Raw genomic sequence first — 20,312 nt, 5'->3', positions numbered from 1 at the left:
CTGCAGGGGTTCAGTGGGAGTCTCCAAAGAAGCAGTGCTGTGTTGGCAGCACAGGTAAGCATTGCTGCTCTTGGCAGGAAGCCATTTCTGCATCCCGGACTGAGCTTGCAGGTGACATAGCTGGGCTGAGAAACTGTTGATCAGGTGTTGCTCCAAAGGCAGCTAACGGTCTGCAAGTCCTGAACTGTGCTGTGGTCTTCCAAGCCTGCCACTCTGCCCCCAAAGTGAATGGATCTTCCCCTCTCCCTCTCTGATCCAGGACTGGGATGTTGCTGAAGCAGCAAGGAGGCTGCTGTGGAGGGGGCCAGTGTGTGCAAAAACCCCAGGTAAAATGTGTGGGGAAGGGGCCAGGCAGAGTGGCTGCATACAGACAACCTTATGGCCAGAGCCTGCCTCGCGGGAAAGGGTTCCTTTCACAGCATGGACTGCGCCTCTTGACTCATCTCTGAAGAACGTGAGCACCGCTAAAACATGCGTGGTCCTGAGCACGGTGGAGCACGGGCCAGCACCAACAGAGGCTCCAGCCCCTGCACATAGGCGACCAACACCTCAGACTGAGCAAGAAAATCATCTGGCCTCCAGCGGTGTTCTGAAAACGCCTGTCACCGATGTAGAAAAGCTATTAAATGCTGGTATACTCACTGAATGTCACCTTCCCCTCCTTCCCCTCACCCCCCCTTTTTTTTAAAGACAGTTTGTTATTCTGTCTCTGGGGGGAGGCAAAAGGGGACCAAGCTTCTGCATTGTCATTTGTGTGCAACACATGGATAAACAAGAGCATTTCTAAGAGTTGTGCAACGATCATGCTGTGGGGAAGCCTATATTCGAACAATTTTTTTTAATTACCAGACTCTATCTTGTGCATACTTACGACAGCAGCAGTACTACATGGTTTATATTAAAGTGAACACACGGATGGGTTTGCACCTTTGTGGCCTGTATGTAACTGAGGGGAGCGGGGGCAGCTAGGCAGCAGCCACCTGCTTTTTGCGTTTCCTGACAGTTGGCTGCAGCTTCCGCGTCCCCCCCCCCCCCTTCTTTTTTTTAAAGGAGGATTTCGGCAGGTTAGTGGAAGGGTTAAAGGGGGGGGGTGGATTTTACTTCTGATCTATGAGTAAGTAGCACGCCCAGCCCTAATTCCTAGCGGGGGCAGAAAACTGTCCCGGTTGGGGTAGGGGGGCGGCGGCTGAGGGCCGCGGCCTCCCCCGGCGCTGACAAGAGGCGCCGCCGCCGCCGGCCTCGGGGTCCCGGTGGGGCGGGATGGCGGCGCGCGGGCCTGGCTCCCGCCCCGGGCGGCCCTCGCCAGCCGCAGTGGTACAGTCCAGCCCCTCCCCCTCCCCGGGAATGGAACAGCCCGCTGCCCCTGGCTTCGGGAAGGTTCTTTGGCCGAGGCTGCCACCGCGCCTGCGCGGCCGGCGCGTTGCTAGGCAGAGCGCGGCGGGGTGGCGGTCGCGGCGGGCCGCCGCTGGCGCCGCGGGGAGCAGGGCCGCTGGCGAAGGGCGCGTTGCCGGCAGGGCTGGGAGATTCCCTTCAAGGAGCTAGCGCCGCTCGGGCTTCCCGTGGATAACCGCGGCCGCCATGGAGAAGGGCCAGCAGAACGACATACTCTTCAATGCGTCCAAGGGGGAGGCTTTCACTCTCAACAGCGGCTACAAATCCTTGCGCAAAAGGCTTCGTAGTAGCTGGAGGATGCAGAGGTGAGCTGCGACTGCCCGACGCGCCCCTCGTAGCTTCTCTGGAGCCTCGGGGTGGGGGTGGGGGGGAGCTGTGGGGCTGTGACACAGCCTCGCCCACCCGGCAGGTTTCGTGCCGCCCGGCGGGGCGGGTGGGAGGCTTTGCCCAGGCTGCAGGAGGGGTTTGGGGACATGCTGCAGTGGGGCCTGGCATTAGCTGCTTGCTTTTGTCCTCATCCTCCCGATTCGTCCCGGCATTGGCATCTCTAGCAGCGGGAGTTGTCTAAAGGGCGTGGGTTCGTGGGTCTTCAGCCATAGGGTGGTTGGTGGGCTCCTTTACAGGCAGCACTGAAGGCACAGTTGGGCTTTTTTGCAGCCAGGGGAGAAGGGCTGTGTGGATTCACCTCCTCTCCAGGGGAGAAATAGGTTGCTGCTGTGTGAAGAGGCTAGGATGCTTCAATATGTGCTTCAGCACATATTCATCAGTGATATGCAGATATTACTGTAGGCCCAGTGGGTGGGAGTTGGGGCACTGCAGAGATATCCCCAAATTTGTATGTAGTCTGCAGCGTTTAATTCCTTGACCTACCTGAATGATCTTTGGTAGTCTTTATGGCAAGCTAAAATCCTTCTTTGACTTGATTGAGCTCTGCAATGTTAGCTGAAATTTCGCTCCAGGATGCTATGCGTGGTCTTTGTTGGAAGCTTTCAAGTATTTTATTTGTGGAAGAGACAGAGCTCAAGTTGTGAGGATGAAATTCAAAATACAGGTTTTTGAGTCTATGTTGCCTTGAAGTTTGTGATAAAAAGAAATTCAGCCCTTCTGTATTAAATTACTACGTTGTCTCTCTGTCTGCTACAAGATACATCCAGAGAAAAAGAAAAAAAAGTAAGAAGCAGCTCATCTGGTGCAAAGTTTGATAACAGCTATGACAGCTTATACTAGTTCTGGATCTGTGACAGTACCTTTTTTAGTGTACTGTTCTATTTAATGGGTTGAAATACATAACGATTATTTTAGGTTGAGTTGTCAACTTTAAATTGCGAAAGGGATGTGAAGTGACTGAAGTGATTTGCTTTGTGTTTATTTGCCAGTTCTTTACAAAAAGTTGTGGTTCAGGATGATATTCAAGAATAACATGTTTCTTGATTAATCTATTTGTAGTTTAAAAGATGAGATCACATTGGAGAAACTGATTGGAGTAAAATTGTGGATTACAGCAGGGCCAAGAGAAAAGTTCACTGCTGCTGAGGTAAGGAGTCAATAATTGTTTGCAGTTTAGTTACGGTTTTAGATTTGTTTAATGCAAAAGACAAAAGAACAGTGCAGAAGACTTTGCAATATTACTGCTTTATATACATTTACACAAATTGAGATTTGAATACCTTTCTCATAGGATCAAGTTCATTGCAAGTAGTCAGAAACAGTTACCTTCCCTCATCTCAGCGTAATTTCCTGCGGTATTGTTCTTTGCTCTTTTCTTACGTATTTTTCTGGATTTTTGTTACTTTATAGTTTTCTGTTCTGAAGAAATTCCTGGAGGAGGGTGGAGCACTGCTGGTGATGCTGACAGAAGGCGGTGAATCCAGATATGGCACAAATATTAACTACTTGTTAGAAGACTATGGGGTAGTGGTCAATAATGGTAATGGGACTCACTAATACCTCTTATTCCTCTGCTTCCAGCAAAATCTAAAGAACAAGTTCAGCCTTTGTAGGTGTAAGCCATGTAGATACCTCTCACAAAGCACCTTTTGGTCTAAGATTTTTTCCTTAAAATCTACATGTATACAGCAGTGTAGTACTGAAGTGCACCAAGGGCTTTTCATGCCCACAGTAGTCCGATAATATAGCCATCTCCATTCCTTTGCTATAGTTGTCAGTTTTAATGGTATTTACTAACAAAAGTTAATACTAGTGATGTTTCTTGGTAAATAGCCTTTCATTACAGACATTTTTTTCAGTGTGTTTTAATGGGTTGAATCACTTTATACTCACTCTGAATAAACAGTGTCACCTTTCTTTAGCAGCCTGCTAAAATACCATTCATGAGAGTTTGTGTTTCTAAAAAATAACTGAACTGTGTGTTTCAGTCCATAAAATATTTTTAGGCTCTTTAGTGGCTGTTGGACAGCTGGTCTTCTAGGCTGTGCTTTTTGCATCAGAACACTGATGGTTTTGGAAGATGTATAAAAAAGAATTTGAACTTGTAAACCTTGATAAATATTTACTCTTTTAATTTGAACATCTTTTTGCATCTGTAAAAATTGCAGAAGATGTGGAGATGTGCTTATTCTGCATGTTTTTGTTTGAACTTGCAAATACATTCCTGTTCTAAATCTGTATGTCCAGAAGGAAATTCTTTTGGGAACCACATGCCAGTTTTGTGTTAGAAGCAAACACCCAAGGTAGCCAAGAGCTGAATTCATTTTTCATTGTTATGTCTAGCATAATATATTATATTAATGATGTAAACTTCTTCATTTTTCTCTTCAAGATGCTGTAGTACGAAATGTATATTACAAGTATTTCCACCCGAAAGAAGCACTGATTTCTGATGGAGTTTTGAATAGGTAAATATTTTGGGTATATAAATCTTTACTGTAAAGTCTTATACTCCCTTGTGTTTTCAGTAGGTTTTGCTTTTCCGTCTCTTGTAGAGGAATCAGTGAAGCTGCAAGAAAAACAGGGTTTGAGACAACAGATGAAGATGGAGGTGGACATGCTGCACAGTAAGTGTTTTCCTCTGAAGCTGCTTGTGTGGAACGTTATAGCATAAATCTGAATTGTCAGGCTTGTAACCTAGCAGGAGTGTATTGTGCTTGTGTTGAGGTGTCCTGATGTATTTTTAACATCAATCAGATTCTTGCTTCTCAAGGTTCTATCTGGAAAGAAGAATCTGTTCAGTAACTCTTGGCAACTAGTCAAGGAGCAGGAGTGGTAGATTTTGAAGGGAATTACTGCTCTCCTGACCAGGTCTTTTTTGTCCCTTTTCTGTGGATTTGAATTTGATTAAACAAAATAAATATGAATGCCCTCTGGTGGGTTGTCTGGCTGTAGGCATGAAGAATTCTAGTTGTTTTCAGAGAGTTTTATTGCAGAGTAAGATAGACAAGTAAGACATTTATCATAAATTTTGTATTATATTGTGTATTTACAGTTAAATACTCCTGCACTTCTCTCAAATTCAGAAGTACACAAGTGAAAATGGAGAGCCTTCTTTGTTGCTTAAATAAGACAAACAAATCCTCAACTTGGAAAATCTCTGGAAAGAGCCTAAAATGTCTTTTTAATTGTCTGAATTTTATAAAGCATTCCTCTTAGCGTTGCACCACCACTACACAGTTACAATTTGCAGTTTAGGCAGATAGACTGAGTCTTGTAAATATGACCGGCCTACTTGATATAGCAGGTACTTAAAGAGTTTCTCTATTTCCTGCAGAACTCTTTCTTTTGTGTATCCATTTGGTGCCACACTGAATGTAATGAAACCAGCAGTGGCTGTTTTGTCCACAGGATCTGTTTGCTTCCCGCTCAACCGACCCATTCTTGCTTTTTATCAGCATGAGGTACGATTCTGCATGAAATAAACCATGTATTCTCCCCCTTGCCTCCCATAAGAATGGTAAGTATATTATCTGGCAGAGCTTATAAACCACTTCTATTTTTGATGCATCTGCAAACTCTATATGAATCCAGCGACTCTTATCTGCTTTTATGGAAAACTTTGTTGCATGGGGTTCAAAGGAGAATGAATTTAATGGTCAGCGAAGATTATGTATTTCTTTGGATACCGGAGGATTCTTTTTAGTTCTTCTTCATTGCTTTGTTTTATTTTTTCACTGTTTTAGTGACTATTTAGTAAGTGAATTTATTGTTGGCTTCAAGTAGGCCATATTGTATTAAGAAAGAGGACCATCTCCTTGGAACTAGTTGATTTTTATGTGTTATCTTACCTGTTGGGACCTGTTTAGTTTATTTAAAAAACAAAACAGAAGACAGTAGTAGCTGATAGGTACAAAGAGATAATATAGCGAAAGAATGTAATATGTTAACATGTTGTTTACTATGTAGATGCATTTCTAATAGTACTGTGATTTTTGGTATCTTAGGTAGGTGATTTTTTTTTTCTGAAGATGTCTGGCTTAATTCGCCCATGTTGTGGCTGAAATAAGCCTCATAAATCAAAGACAATACAGTAGCGTAAGGTGAACTTGTAAGTACGCTTACTGTTCATGTTTTAGTCTGCGGCTGTCAGAGTAAGATATAATTACATCTCTCTCCCCCGTGCTGTATTTGCACATAGATCCAAACGTATGGATCCATGCCTAATCTTGGGCCCATGATAATCTTGAAGTTATTTGCATTAATATGAAGATCCTTTTTGACGACATGATCATCTAAGTTATGTAAAACCCAAACTGTACTGGGACTATAGCCATGACAGTTAGTATTGTGTTTCAATACTGTACCTGTTTAAGTAGAGTCTCATGTGTTTCCCCTAACTGGTATGGAGAGGAGTGTTTTCTTTTGAGAATTGTAACAACCAAATTATACTATAGATGAAGCCCAAAAAACATTTCTGTACCTTCATGAAGTCATTTGCATGGGTTGATTACTGAAATGTAATACTTTTGTGTAGTGGAAACAATTTTACATCACACTGGCAATTCTTCCTTTGATATGTTACAGGGGTGCGAATGTAAAATAGATTTTTAATCAGGCATCATTTTTTCTAACTAGCTGGAGGAAGTTTTAGACACAAAGATAAAGATGAATAAAAAGACTTGTGCCTATCTTGTGACTTATCTTCAGACTTGTTACAGCAGTCTTCCTGATTACATTATGCTACTAATTTTACACTCGGTGCAGAAAGCATTGCTGTTTTCTGTTGTGTTGAAAACTTCCTATTTCTTATGTATATCCTTGTGGAAGGGTTAAGGGGTAATCTGGATAGAAAAGAATTATAAAGCAGGTTCATGCATACGTCTTCATACATATTTAATTTAGCTAAATTAAAATATAATGACCTGCATATTTTGCATTTAATCTTACAAAGAATAAAATTATCAAACTCTTCTCATTAGTTGACATGAATGCATGCTACATTGGCATGCTTGCATGTCAGTCCTTTAGGAATACATTCTGAACTAGTCGAGAAGGGGCTGCTGGAACTTAACAATATGTTAATTTCACTTAATTCTTTTTTGCTTGATTGAAAAAAAGCATTCTTTTTCTGCAAAAATCACTTAAATGCAGCTATTCTTGATGATACTCTGTGTATTTTTGGGGGGGGGGATTGCCAATCAATTGCCTCTCTAATCTTACGAAATGTAGATCACTATTTTTAGTAAATTTATAAGCCTTGTAAAAGTAAGCATATATACACTCTTACAGTAATGCTGCATTCTTGTAAGCTTGCCATCTTTGAAACTGCCTTTGGCACTACTTTTTCCAAAGTTCCTATTTCTTTAAATCACTTTGTAATTAAACTGCATTAACAATTGCCTCTAAATCTCTGATCTGGAAGGATTTTTTGCTATATTTTCTTTGTTGATAGGCTCAAGGTGGAAAGATGGCAGTGTTGGGATCTTGCCACATGTTCTGTGATCAATATTTAGATAAAGAAGAAAACAGTAAGATCATGGTAAGTTTTAAAAAAATGTTTTCTTAGTGGATCTTCACAGCATTTACACAGTAGTTCAAGCCTTTTAGCTTCCTCTTAGAGCATGACAGCTATGAAATAGATTCAATATGGACATTCTAGCCCAATACTAACATACCGGGGAATTTGTCAAAACACAAGTAACAGGAATGTATTCTAAAAAAAATAGATTGTTATGGGACTCTGAAAAGCTTTTCCTACTTCTGTCCACCACTTCATTGTTGTTGATGTTTAAATATTTGGTAGCTTTTTGGTTTGTTGCCTATTCAGAGCTTCTTTAAATCATATAGCCACAATCAAGCTCTAATAATAAACCTTTGCATATATAGTTCCCACCATCTAGAGATATTAATGGATTTTCCAAAGTGGAATATGTAATGTTATCATCATATGTAAGAAAGGGTGTTTTCTGCTGAGGTGTTCCTTGAAAGCATGCATCTACCACGAAGTGTGATCTTTGTTGTAAGTCATTGCTTCCATAAGTATATACAAAGTTTGTATTTTCTCCCTACGTGTTTTGTGGTTTATTACACAGTTTTTTCCTTCTTTTTCAGCATATGTTATTAGTTGGATTTATTATGAATGTTTAAGCAGTTTTAGCATCGTAATAGATTACTTGGACTCTCCTGAAATTAATTGTTTTGCCCTTCTCCAGGATGTACTTTTTCAGTGGCTCACAACATCAGATATCCAATTAAACCAGGTGGATATGGAGGACCCTGGGGTAAGAGAGATCCATTGCAATGAAGTAAATAATAGTTTGATCCAGCAGGACCAGTTTTACCAAACCATGCATTTAACAGAAAATGAATAACAGCTAGATAAATGCTGCTGTTGTTGCAGACCTTTAGTTCCTGGCAGGAGATGGGCTAGACAGAGGAGCTAGGCATAAAAAAACAATGGCGCAGTATCTCTGTCACAGTTGGATTGATGTTTATTGGAAAACTTCAGTCACAGAAGCGTGTTCCAGATTTGCCTGTGTTTACCAGATCATTTGTTGCTCCAGTTCAGTAGGTTTGTACTTCAGGTCTGAGCCTTCGGGCAGGAGGAGCATATATGAGGTAAAGGCAGATTTTCTCTATTTGAGTAGGGATCAATCTGTGTATCGTTTTCAGCTGATTTTTGACTGATGTAAGTGCTGTTTCGTTATTTGGAAATAACGTACCTGACAGAACTGTATACTGCTTATGCATAAAAAGGTAGAGCTGCAGTATTTCACAGGTGACTACAGTGAGCTCTCTATTTCATTTTAATAAACAACTAATTGGCTTTACAGCTAAGAGAACAGGGATTGCGCAGTTTACTAAATCTAATAAGCTACACCGCAAAGGGTCATAGCTGGTAGAGAGTGATACAATTATTTATAGATGAGATTTTAAGTGAGGTAAAAACTAGAAAGAGACTATGTAAATGAATTTTTTTCCACTCATAGCAATGTCTTGTGTTCAGATTTCAGACTATACAATGATCCCAAATACAGCTGCGTTGTCTGAGCGATTGAGAGTCTGTCTACAAGAGGGAGAGGAAATCCCAAGAGACTTCACAAAGTTGTTTGATACGTCTCTTTATCAGCTAGATACAACTGCCCTCCCTTCAGTTATCAAGTCAGCAGCTGTGATTTTTTCTTTTCTTTTTCTTTTTTTTTTGCTTTCTCTATTTGGCATTTTCTGTTTGTTTAAATGTGTGGGAGCTTACGAGCAGAAGGGACTGAGCTGTAAGCAGCGTTATGAATACGGATGCACCAGAGGTTTGATTTTTACAGTGCCACAGTGATGTTTCTGTTTTCTCTTACCCCTTTTCTTAGCTGTAATTTCTGACATTCTCTTTGCCGTTTCTGACTGCTGCTGATTGAATGAACTGGTATTTCTCATAGAACTTCCACAATGATGCTGGATTTCTTTCTGAAATGATACTTGAGAGCTGGTTGTTTTTCCATTTACATGTACTGTTTGGCATTTATTGATGCTGAATTTCATTCATCTTTGCATTTTCCAATAATTCTGTATCTTGAGGTGCATCTGCTACTTGGTTTTATCAGTTTTGTATCACTTAATAGCTTTGTCACATCACAAATCGTACATCCAGATCATGTATGAACGTGTTGAATAGTAGCAGACTTAACATAGGTTCTGTGAAACTCCACTGCACTGTGGACGCTCTTTTTTCTTACTATGTATTTCTTGTATTTTCACTTGGTGTGAATTCATGAGGGGATCTCCCTTCCCATCCCATAACAAATAATTTCTTTAAATGGCTTTTGATTAGGGACTTTTTCAGAACTTTTTGGAAATCTACAAGTCTGCTTTTTTGAACTGGATCACCTTTCCCACATATACAATCATCCCTTTAAGTCTCTTGAAGAATTTTGATGTGTGACTTCCTTCTTTTCCATCATCTTGTATCTTCAGCAATCATTATTTTTTTTCTTCTCTATCATAATTTTAGCTAATTTGCTCTCTGTAGAAGTTGGTTATTACTGATGTGTAGTTTTCTGGAGTCCTAAAAGTGGGCATCCCATTTGTTGCCTTCCAGAATTCCCCTGTTAACAACAGAATTCTTTTATTAGAAATGGTCTAGAGCTTTTCTGGGAAAATTACCTTGTTTATTGTTATTTAATATACTGGTTTGTTTTGTCTCCAGTAAAGAAAGCCTTGTATGTGGGAACTTCACTAAGCTATTCTGTAGGGAACGGTGATATAAGTAACTGTTGCGACTTTTCCATTTGTAGCATACCTTTCTGGCCTCCTACTTCTGTGTCATGTCAATCAGTCACTTCAGACTGGTTTGTGATTTTTATTTTATGCTATACCTTTGCGCAGAATGTTGACCCTGGTGTCTTTGAAATATTCATATCTGTAAGCCTTTCTAATGCACGCGAGTGGAAATAGATATTGTATCGCTTCTCCTCCTCACACTTTGACTCTTTCTGTGCTGCAGAGCTTATGAGCAGCTGAATGTGAAGCATGAACCTCTCCGGCTCATTCAGCCTCAGTTTGAGACTCCACTGCCGCCCCTTCAGCCAGCTGTGAGTAATCTCCTTGCTGATACAGGATATGTAGAATCCTCCTTTTAGTATAAAACCTCTGGCATCATTTCCATAGTTCTCAAAAAAAAAAAAAAAAAAAAAAAAAAGAGATGCTGTGTTTTTATTAATTATTTGAGAGTTGAATACATTGCAAGGGCTCTTTTAAAAAGGAGCATTTATTTACACTTGTACTCTTTATCAACAAAGCTTGAAAATGAAGCATCTGGTGGCACAGCACAATCAAAATCTAGAGAGCTCAGAATGACTCGCATATATAATCTCTTCAAATCCTGCCTAGGTGTTTCCAGTCCTGCAAGGTGTTGAGGTTCAGCCTTTACTGTGAAAATGGATCATGCTGTTTTGGAAAGCAGTGATGCTGCAAGTAGTTTATCAGCTGTTGCCAGAGGAGGAGCCAGTCTGTCCCACTCTTCTTTATTCTTTCGCATCCATTGGGAAAGTAGGAAGTGGAGCATTGCTCTTCTACAGCAAGGGCTGGCTGAATTTTGCTGGCAGCAGCAACACAAGTTTCAGTGGTGTCAAATTTATTTTAAAGAGCAGATATCTTTTAAGTTTTGCCATCGCTGCTCCGTCCTTTACTTTGGCCCCTCAGGAGATGTTAGTATGATCCTTATAGCTGCAGGGATGCCACTGAAAATAGTGTCTCCTGCGCAGCTCTTTAAAAACACAAGGTATTCACTCTCCCTTTCAAGCGCTTGTAAGCCCTGTTAGTTGCAGAGTGCAACCTGTGGCTTAAGTGGTGATCGCATGAAAAAGAAAATCCGTTTTTTCCCTGACAACCTTTGCCAGAATTAATGTGAATACATTTCCAAGGTGAATTGGCCAGCCTGTTACCTGGACTTTTTCAATCCAAAATTGAACCACTTGAGTCTCATGCAACAAAACTAAGAACAAACTATGCAAATGCAGTATATCTTTTGTTGTGATGCTAGATGACAATAAATTAGATTCCTCAAAGCTAACTTCTGCATAAATCAGAAAAGTGTCTGATTTTAATGCTTGATTTCATTTTAAGAATATCTAGAATAAGAGTTTAAGGGGAGAAATTCTGGCATACATGTGACTAAACTCTTTTGGAATATTTAGTTATTTTTATGAAATCTAAATAGAATTTTTAAAGTACGAAAGGTTTCTTAAAGTCTGATCTAAGTCCAGAGCTGTCTTCTTAATTATCTACAAAGTGTAAGAAAAATATTTGGCAATCAACCATGCGAATTCTTGTCTTCAAGGTTTTTCCACCTGCTTTCAGAGAATTGCCTCCTCCCCCTCTGGAGCTGTTTGACTTGGATGAAATTTTTTCCTCTGAGAAAGCCCGTCTAGCAGAGATTACAAACAAATGTAAGCAGAGCAGACTGATTGTTCTCATGTTTATATATAAAATCCAAGTTTTTGGAGGAAAACTGGTGATAACATTCAGTTTTAAAACACGGGCCTCGCTTATGAAAACCTATTGCTGTCATCCTGGACCAAGAATGCTCCAAGTCTTTGGAAGGTAGTACATAACTTCTTGGTCTTGAAATATCAAATAGCAGCAGTGCAGCTTCCTCTTCCTTTCCCTGTGTCTTTTGTTTTCCCCTTTCAAATAGATGTATGACCTTCAAGGGGTCCTGTTATGCTAGAGAGTTTTGGCTTCCCTTTCTATTGTTTTTGAGTATCGTTTTTGAAGTTACCAGTGCAAAATGTAGCACTGACTGTTGGTAAGTGCCTGTGTGCTGCTGACATTGCTGACGAGACTGCAGCTCATTTAATATAAACAGACATTTTATTTTGTTTCTACCTTCCATTTCCTATATCATTCATAAATCACTTTTCACACTGTTGCTGATTAATTTCATATCTTTTTCTGCTTTAAAGTAAAAATGGTAAGATTTATTCTAAACACACCTTAAATCTAAACAAGATGAGAAAGTACTAGCTGCAGAAGTACATCATGGCTAGTCCACTCACCTGAATTATAGGACGTAACTTCCCAAAATGCCAATGACAAATAGCAATGAGTAGTATATTTTTGCACAGGTGCTGCAGGTATGTATAATATTCATCTGTCTCCTTCCTTGGGATGCTTGTTTAGGTACCGATGATGACTTGGAGTTTTATGTCCGAAAGTGTGGCGAAATCCTAGGAGTAACGAGCAAACTCCCAAAGGACAAGCAAGATGCCAAACATATCCTGGAGCACATCTTTTTCCAAGTGGTTGAGTTTAAGAAACTGAATCAGGTATTTTTAATAACAGAACTGCAAGTGAATAGTTTGTAGTATCAGCACAGAGGCTGGCAGTCAGTATCTTTGTAGGAGCTATGCTTGTCACAGGCAAGAGGTACAGTGATACGTTAAGACGTTTGCTGTACAGTAAATTAGACCAGTGAAGTGTGATCCAGAATATTTATGACTGGTAATCTGTATAGAATGTGCAATGCTCAATTTATTAAGTCTTATTTTAATTGGATTAATACACACAAGTGTAGTTCAGGTAATTTCAGCTTAATATGGCTCACTGACTGTGCAGACTTTGTAAAAGCAACATGCCCTCATGAATGTTCCTGTTGCTTGCTAATACTAAATTTGAAACCAGCAGTGTTACTCACAAGGATTGTGTTTTAAATAATTCTTCATAGTAAAATTGATGCTTTTAAGCCTGTTTGGGATATCTCCCACACAGATCACTTGTTTCCACTAACAAGTGTTTCGCGTTTCTTGGATAGTCTAGTTAAAGAGAAAATCTTAAATTTTTACCTTATCATTAATATTCTCTTGTTTTTTCTTCCTCCTATTCCCTTCACTAGGAACATGATACCGACACAAGTGAAACTGGATTCCAGAATGGTAACTGAGACCTGGCTTTCTCCAGTCTGAGAGAGATGTTTTAGTAAAAACATACTTGTAATTTTTTTTTAACCTCCATATTCATTATATTAATTGGGATCATCCTAGTGGTTCTTCGAATGTTTGGATCGTTTATGTGTAGTAATTTTAAGCCTTTTGAGGAAGTGCCTTGTATTTTGCAACCATTTTCCAAATAATTCCCTATTTTTTCTACTACTTTATTGTAACTGTGATTTTTTTAACATATGAAAAAAGTCTTATGTTAATAAAATGTGTTTTTTGGTCCTTCTTTCTGGCTCTAGTATTAATGTTCTTGCAGTAAGGCTTACTGTGCCTTCTTTCAGTGTACACGTAGTCCTTAATGGCACTGTGGGAAAGATGAGTATTTTGGTTTGTGAGCTGTGGAAGAAAATGTTGCCATAAATACAGGAGTTGCTGAAGGTATGCTAATCTGTCACTGAGGCAATCTCCTTTTGGCTGTCTGCCTAGATGAACCAAAGAGAGGTAGGTTTCTTACTGTAGAAGGAAAACACCTCTTCCAGGGGTGGGGGGAAGGGAGAAGAACTGAAAATAAGCAATGGTGACACTCTGTTGCCTTTTATAAGGCTGGAAATGTATCATTTTGAAAAGAGGGGACTGCGTTTGAACGAAAGGGACTTGCAAGATTTAATGGGTTACTATTAAGAAGACATGATACTGTGCAGCAACTTTGGGAATAGCCTAGATATAGAATACCTGTAAGTAAAAAATATTCCAAAGATAGTGAAGTAGGCACAAGAATGGAAATTAAAGTGGAATTCATTGGCTGCAAAATACTGAAGCTCAGTGCACAGCAAAAATGGAGCCAAGAGTATTAGCAATGAAAGGAAAAGGTTTGTCAATAGTATTAGCACTGTCTTCGTTGCAAGGACATTCTTTTTACATAAATGTGAAATTGTACTCTGACATCTCCAAATTGTGTATTTAATCTGGGACCCAAACCATAAAACTGAAATTCTTTCCCCCCCCCCCAGCCTACTATGCAGCCTTTGTGATCTGTGATTTATCTTGCTGTGTCCTGTTTTTTAACTTAAAAGCTGTTTTTTCCAGAACATCTTTGCATCTTTGTTTCATCAAAAAATCCGTTCATTTTATATTCCTTCATGCTTTGGGTTATGAACGTTGCACAGATTTTCCCAAAGCAGGTGTAAGTTACTAACCAGTTGAGACATGCTAATATGTTAGCAGAAGTGCTTGTATGTCTGCTCATTCTGTAGCCTTTTTTTTAATGTAGGTAGATGTGATATATGGCTTATTTTACACAGATGTAGGCAATTCAATAAAGAATTCACAATATCCCAGGCTGCCCTTGTGCCTCCACTGGCAATAGCTGAAATCTGCAACTTAAGTCTTGGTTATAGCAGCATGTTTGAAGTGTTTTGTTTCTGTCTCTTTAATTGACCCGGTTGTATATTTTTACACAGAGCAGGGCATGGTATGTTCTAGCTAGAGATTTACACAATAAGCTTAATCTTTCCTCTGCAGTATCAATACCAATCAGTCAACCGGCACAGACTGCGGTTGAACCAAACAGCTGCATGATCTTCTTGCTAATTACAGATCTGGTTTGTACTGTTCTGTGGTGTTTATACTTCAAACTGTAGATAAGTTCCCTTCCTGGGCCACTTTCATGAGTTGTCACCTGTTCCTGATGTTGTAATGTGTTTTAGAAAGAGAATACAAGCCACTCTGTGTTTGGTATTTGGTGTCTATACTGCCACAACTGAAGTAGAATAGATGTTATTTGGCCCAGAACCTCTAGTGTAAAATATATGTGGAAGCAATAGTTTTCTCCTTCAAAGCTGTGCCTTTGGCCCTCTGGAAGTATTTAAACTGTTATTCTGTAAACAGAAGTGCTTGCTTTGGTCACAGAAGTATGGTACATGTAAGGTTTGTTGCTGGGTGACAGACTCTGGAAGGAGTTCAAAGGGGTGAAGGTTTTTAACAGTGAGGCGAAGACCCTGCAGTGTTACGCACAGCTCACCATGGAGTTTATATAGGAACGATCTTATTGCCACAATTCACAAATCTTGGCTATAAGCAGACACTGCTGCTTTCTCCTTTTTCTGTCCATCTCCTTATGCAAAATTTATCACTTCTCATGCCTTACTCTATCCCTAAAGGAAGATTGAGGAACGTGTATTATTTCTTCAGCAAACTTTAAATGCCTGGGGAGGCTGTTTTGACACAAGTGCTTCTCCAAGTTGTCACATCCACTGTAAACAGCATTGAACAAAAAGGGGAGGTAGAGCAAGTAGACGTGTAAGGTAGGAAACGCTAACCAGGCCCACAGGAAAACCCCTAAACAGGGACTGAGGCATCTCTTTTTTCCCCCAGAGGGGTGGAAATTACAGAAAGAGGTAAGCTGTCCCTGCACCTGTGTTGGTAAATGTTTGTGTTGAAGAATTCCTCCAGACGAGTGGAGGAGTAAAGCCCTGCACAAAGAGCGATGCTGCTGTAGCGCCAGGGAGCCGCTTTCTCCCCAGTCCCCCCTTTCCGAGCCTCCTGCCCCCGGTGCGTGGGCTGTCTTTCTTCCAGCACACCAGAAGAGGGATCCCCAGCCCCAGTGGCCCCCCACATGCCACAGCAGCACTGCTCCCCTCCAGCAGTGAAGCTCCCACAGCACCGTGTGCCAGGTAATGGGGTGGCAGCGGGGAGTGACTGGCGGGGGCTGCAGAGCTGTCCTTTCCCCCCACCCTGGCAGGGCCCATCCATCTTGTCCCATCGCCTCTCGGCCCTCCTTGGCACAGCTGCAGTGACAGGCAGCCACTGCCGCAACTTGGCGCTGCCTGCTCGCCCTGCAGCAGCCCCAGACCGAGCCTGCGTGCAGCCACACTGCCCCTTGTCCTCAGCTGGCCTTGTTCACCAGTCCTCTGCAGGACAGCAGTGTTCCCCCCCCCCCCTTCTTTCCCCCTCCAGGGATAAAGTAAAGCTTGCTGAGCAACTATCTTTAAGTGTATTTACAGAAGTTCAGCCTGAGGAAGTGTTAGCAGTCAGAGCTTGCCAGGTGATGAGTGTCAGAGACCACACACAGAATGAAGTTGAAATCTTTATTGCGTTAATACAAAAGACACCGATAAGGGAGGGGAAGAGAACTAGTCTGGGAAACCACTGGAGCTGCATGGCACTGAGCAGCGCCAATTAGCTGGCATTAGCTTACAGCAGCTTTCTGGGGACTACAGCTAACAAACAGTCTATGCTTTCTCCATCCAGTAGTGCCCCAAGCAGTTTTCCACCTAAGTCATCTCCAGCTGGAAGATTAAAAACTACACCTACATCAGCAGCAACAGGTAGTTTCCTCAGCAAGCAAGCCCCCGGCTCAGTTCAGGGTAGGAGGCTACTTGGCTTTGTGATCTTCTGTGCTGCAGCATGCATCCGTTGCTTGTGTAGCGTATTACGATCTGCATCACAGAAGTTACCTGAAGCTGTCCGATGAGGCATGTAGCAGCTGAACACACACAAGTTCAAGATAAGGATTCACTTAGATCTGGAGCTAGGGCAGCAGCATCACAGGGCTTGATGCAGAAACACAGATACAGGCTTGGTCACTCAGCTGAGTCTCACAGGTGGAAGACCTATGGATCAGAGTAGGGCACCTCTTGAAGGCACCAGGCCAAGCCAGAGGAATTACTATAGAGGAGGTCTCCAGCGATGGGGTATCCAGTTTTGAACATCCCAGCAACCTTAGCTCTTCAGCACTTATGTCAAGGGACAGATTGGTATCCAGGGGGGCTTTTATTTCAGAAATCTCCCATCTGGGTGCTGGTGGCTTTGCAAGGGTTGAGATGTCAGTTACAAGCTCAGTGCTCTTGGAGAGCAGATTCTCCAGTGGTTTGGGGTGCTTTTCCATCTTGCACGGTGTTGATGTGTTCTGTGAGACCACATCCATCATGGAGTGGCACCCCAGTCCTCTACTGGGGTGTTCAGTAGGCAAACCAGACAGATCAAAGACAGTTTGACCATGAGGGGTCTTGCAGAAAGAGACAAGACTGCTATCAGAGACTCCCTGGGTCAGACCATGCAGGTCAGTCTTCACACAGCTATTCAGAGACTCTGACTGCTTGACAACATACAGAGAGCTGCCTTTTGCTGTGTTGTCCAAGTCTATGAGGAGCTCCCAGGTATCGGGTTTTGAGGCACTGCTAGAGTCCATGTAATAACAGTGAACAGGAGAAGAATGGCTATGGCTGGAGGCCCCTGCCACAAAGCCATTTTCCAGGATTTCCTTTAGGGTCAGGATACTGGTACTCTTCCTCTTGGTGGACAACATGATGCAGTATCCCAGCAGTGTCAGGCTTGTGAAGTTGAAGATGTCCCTGGTAGAATAAATATGCAAATAAACAAAAATCCTATTTCTCAGTGTCACTTAGAAGGGTGAGGAGACATGCAAGATCCAAGGAAAGTTAGGCATCCAAACTGTAATTTTCTTCTAATGTAAGACAGCTGCCCATTTATAGGCAGTCAGACCATGACCATTTACTGCTCAGAGGTGGTCATTACTGTCAGTGATCTAAGAAGTGCTCCCCCAAACACTGCAGCATCCTTGCCAAATTGAGGCAGAAGGGAGCATCCCCAGTTGCACCTATTCAGCTTTTGGCCAGAGAATCAGAGAAATCCTTGGACGTACTGTTAGGCAGAGCTGTTTCCCTTCTATGTGAGGCCTGAAGGAACAGTCCTCCATTTGGTTAGATCAGCTCTCACAGCTGAGCTTCAGCCACTGAATGGCATCACTTAATGTCTTCAGCCTGCATACTATTACTCTTAGTTTTGTCCTCTTAGATGTAAAGAGTCTCAATAAACCTCTCCACCTGCTAGTGGTACTAAGCTGGAGCAGGACAGGCCTTTTCCTGGCAATACCAGATATTCTGTCCTCATTCCTCAAACCAGGACAGTGTTAACCTCTGCTGGAGTGGAGTTGCTTGCTTTTGAGAGGGACACCCCAATACTGGACTCTGGTTAGGATAAGTAAGAGTTTGAGAGTAAGGAGTAGCGCCTATATTATGTTTAGTCCTGCATGTGGTAAAGGCCCTGTCCACAGATTTGTGGGACCCTGCGGTCTACACATGTGGCACCTGGGGAAGTCCTGGTGGACACATCCTCCTGGACACATCCTCCTGGCTGCTCTTGTCTCTCTCTGACACTGTGCACCAGTACATTTTGCTCAGTCAGTAACAGTTTCCATCACATTCCCCCTCCTCTTGCCAGGAAAGTTCTCTCCCCTTGGTCAGTCAACAACTGCTTGTTAACCATACGGAGAAGGAATATGCGAGGACAAGGTGGGGAAGGCAGCCAGTATCATTAAAGAAGCCACTTTATTTACTATAAAGGGGGACTGTACAACTATGGGTCATGGTGGAGGGAGAAGTGTTCTTTAAGAGACTAAAATACTTCTTCCTCAAAGACACTTTAAATAAATTAATACAAGAAAAATACTAAGGAAATAAAAAGTAGCTACTTTTAAGAGGATAGAGGTGGGAAAAAAACCTCACTACTTACCTTCAGCTTCTATAGAGACCCACTTCAAGATCCTGATCCTTTCTTGCAAATGTTGCTGGTAGTATTTTTATAGTTTTGGTAATTAATTAACAAGCTAATTTCCTAATTAAGCTAGTTTGGGAGAGGGAGGATTTTTAGCTTGACGGTAGTGATTGGGGGATGTGACCAACCATGCTGAAAGTAAATCCTGAGGCCTGCAAGGACTTGCTTGCACTTGTAACTTTGAAGCAAGTTAGCAAGCGGGTTAGGAGAACAAACAGGGTGTTTGCAATTAAGTTCGAGCGGGCTTGGGACCCATGTTTTTTGACTGTAGAAGAAGGATATTTACAGCATTCCTGCCTTGTGGGCCCTAGACAGAAAGCTGCTAAGTTTAGTCTGCAATACAGACCAGGGAACACTCGTGTGCACAGACCAAACAATAGGAATTAGAATTAAAATAGGGGCACTAGCAGGTGTGTGTAGATATGCATGTGTAGTATGCCATGCAAAAACAGCAACAATCCAAAATACATGTGTGCAAATTCCTGGCATGTTCAAGAACAGCTATAACTCATAATTTTTTACGCTTCTTTTTCAGGCCTGCTTTTTTGTGTGCGTGGTGTAACAGTGCCGCCCCCTGGCAAGAAGGGATAAGGAAGGGTAGAGCGAAGGTTTTCCAGGAGAGTCCCAGGCGCTGGGAGCGTGCAGACCCCTGCCTTCTGCTCGGGACCCTGTAGTGCCCCCCTGGCGCTGGAAAAGCAACATGGGGAAGGTGTTTAATCGTGGTTTTTTTTTCCTGCCCCCTCCATGGGCGGCAGGTGCCGGGAAGCGGAGGGAGCAGCGCTCTGCGGGCGAGCGGCAGGCTGCGGAGATGCTCTGTGGTCTGTGGCTCAGAGCCTGGCCGTGGCCGCAGCTGCGTCGCGGCCAGCGCAGACCCCCCCTAGGGCTGCCTCGCCGGCCTACCTGTTAGCAAAGCTGTGGCCTGCGGGGTTCAGGCCCCTCTTTTCCACCCCAGAAGGCAAACCTGTGCCCATATCTGTGTTCAAAAAGCAGTAGGTTTTGCAAAGATAGATGTGGCCCGGGGGGACGGGACAGACACCCCCCTGTCCCATGCAGGTCCCTTGGGAACGGCCCCTCTGCGAGGAGGGATGTGGGCAGAGGTGGCTCCTGCCGCGGCCCCCCGGGGACAGGCTGCGCCGAGGTGTCCTGGGGGCGGTTGTGCGGGGGGCTGGCGGCAGAGAGGGCAGATGATTTGTTTTAGGTTTGTCTCCATGTGGTTTTCCTTATAAACCCCTCGCTTGCCGGTGTTATGGAGGGGGGTTCCCCACGCGTGGACAGCTAAGCAGCCTCGGGGGTGTTTTAACGTGAGCTGGTCTGCAGGGAGGGGTGCGAGGGGGCTCCCCGCGCCCGGGGCCCTGGCACCGCGGGGCAGCTGCCGCGGGGCGCCCCGGCGAGACAGCAAATTGCCACTTTTTTGTCACGAGCCATGCTGAGAGCCGCCGGGCCTGCCCCGGCCCGAGGGGCCTGCCCCGCTCCCCGCGGCGCCTCTCCCTCCTCGCGGCCCTGCCCGCGGCCAGACCCCGCCGTCCTCCC

General features: G+C 43.0%; 2 protein-coding genes across 2 annotated transcripts; one reads left to right on the top strand and one right to left on the bottom strand.

The window, feature by feature from the left end:
• The first annotated feature begins 1,425 nt into the window (after positions 1 to 1,425).
• Positions 1,426 to 13,494, top strand: IFT52 (intraflagellar transport 52). The gene is made up of 13 exons (XM_013947217.2): positions 1,426 to 1,697; positions 2,839 to 2,926; positions 3,190 to 3,319; positions 4,172 to 4,247; positions 4,335 to 4,406; positions 5,117 to 5,243; positions 7,235 to 7,321; positions 7,995 to 8,063; positions 8,789 to 8,943; positions 10,277 to 10,364; positions 11,612 to 11,720; positions 12,454 to 12,599; positions 13,166 to 13,494. The coding sequence occupies exons 1-13, from the start codon at positions 1,579 to 1,581 to the stop codon at positions 13,211 to 13,213; spliced, it is 1,314 nt and encodes a 437-aa protein (XP_013802671.2). The 5' UTR covers positions 1,426 to 1,578; the 3' UTR covers positions 13,214 to 13,494.
• A 2,867-nt stretch (positions 13,495 to 16,361) lies between these two features.
• On the bottom strand, positions 16,362 to 18,813 carry LOC136993632 (uncharacterized). Its single transcript, XM_067307858.1, has 2 exons — positions 18,741 to 18,813; positions 16,362 to 17,560 (listed from the first exon to the last, which is right to left on the bottom strand). Exon 2 carries the CDS (start codon positions 17,512 to 17,514, stop codon positions 16,738 to 16,740), a length of 777 nt encoding a protein of 258 aa, XP_067163959.1. The 5' UTR covers positions 17,515 to 17,560; positions 18,741 to 18,813; the 3' UTR covers positions 16,362 to 16,737.
• Positions 18,814 to 20,312: the final 1,499 nt, after the last annotated feature.

The sequence above is a fragment of the Apteryx mantelli genome, chromosome 18 (genome assembly GCF_036417845.1).
Source record: "Apteryx mantelli isolate bAptMan1 chromosome 18, bAptMan1.hap1, whole genome shotgun sequence".
NCBI classification, from domain to species: domain Eukaryota; kingdom Metazoa; phylum Chordata; class Aves; order Apterygiformes; family Apterygidae; genus Apteryx; species Apteryx mantelli.
Note: the sequence above shows the minus strand (reverse complement) of the source record. Positions and strands in the feature narration are given on the sequence as shown.

Coding starts and splice junctions, on each gene's coding strand:
- IFT52 (XM_013947217.2), top strand. CDS start 1,579: ATGGAGAAGGGCCAGCAGAACGACATACTCTTCAATGCGTCCAAGGGG. Junction 4,248..4,334: donor TCTGATGGAGTTTTGAATAG/GTAAATATTTTG, acceptor CGTCTCTTGTAG/AGGAATCAGTGAAGCTGCAA. Junction 12,600..13,165: donor AGTTTAAGAAACTGAATCAG/GTATTTTTAATA, acceptor TCCCTTCACTAG/GAACATGATACCGACACAAG.
- LOC136993632 (XM_067307858.1), bottom strand. CDS start 17,514: ATGTTGTCCACCAAGAGGAAGAGTACCAGTATCCTGACCCTAAAGGAA.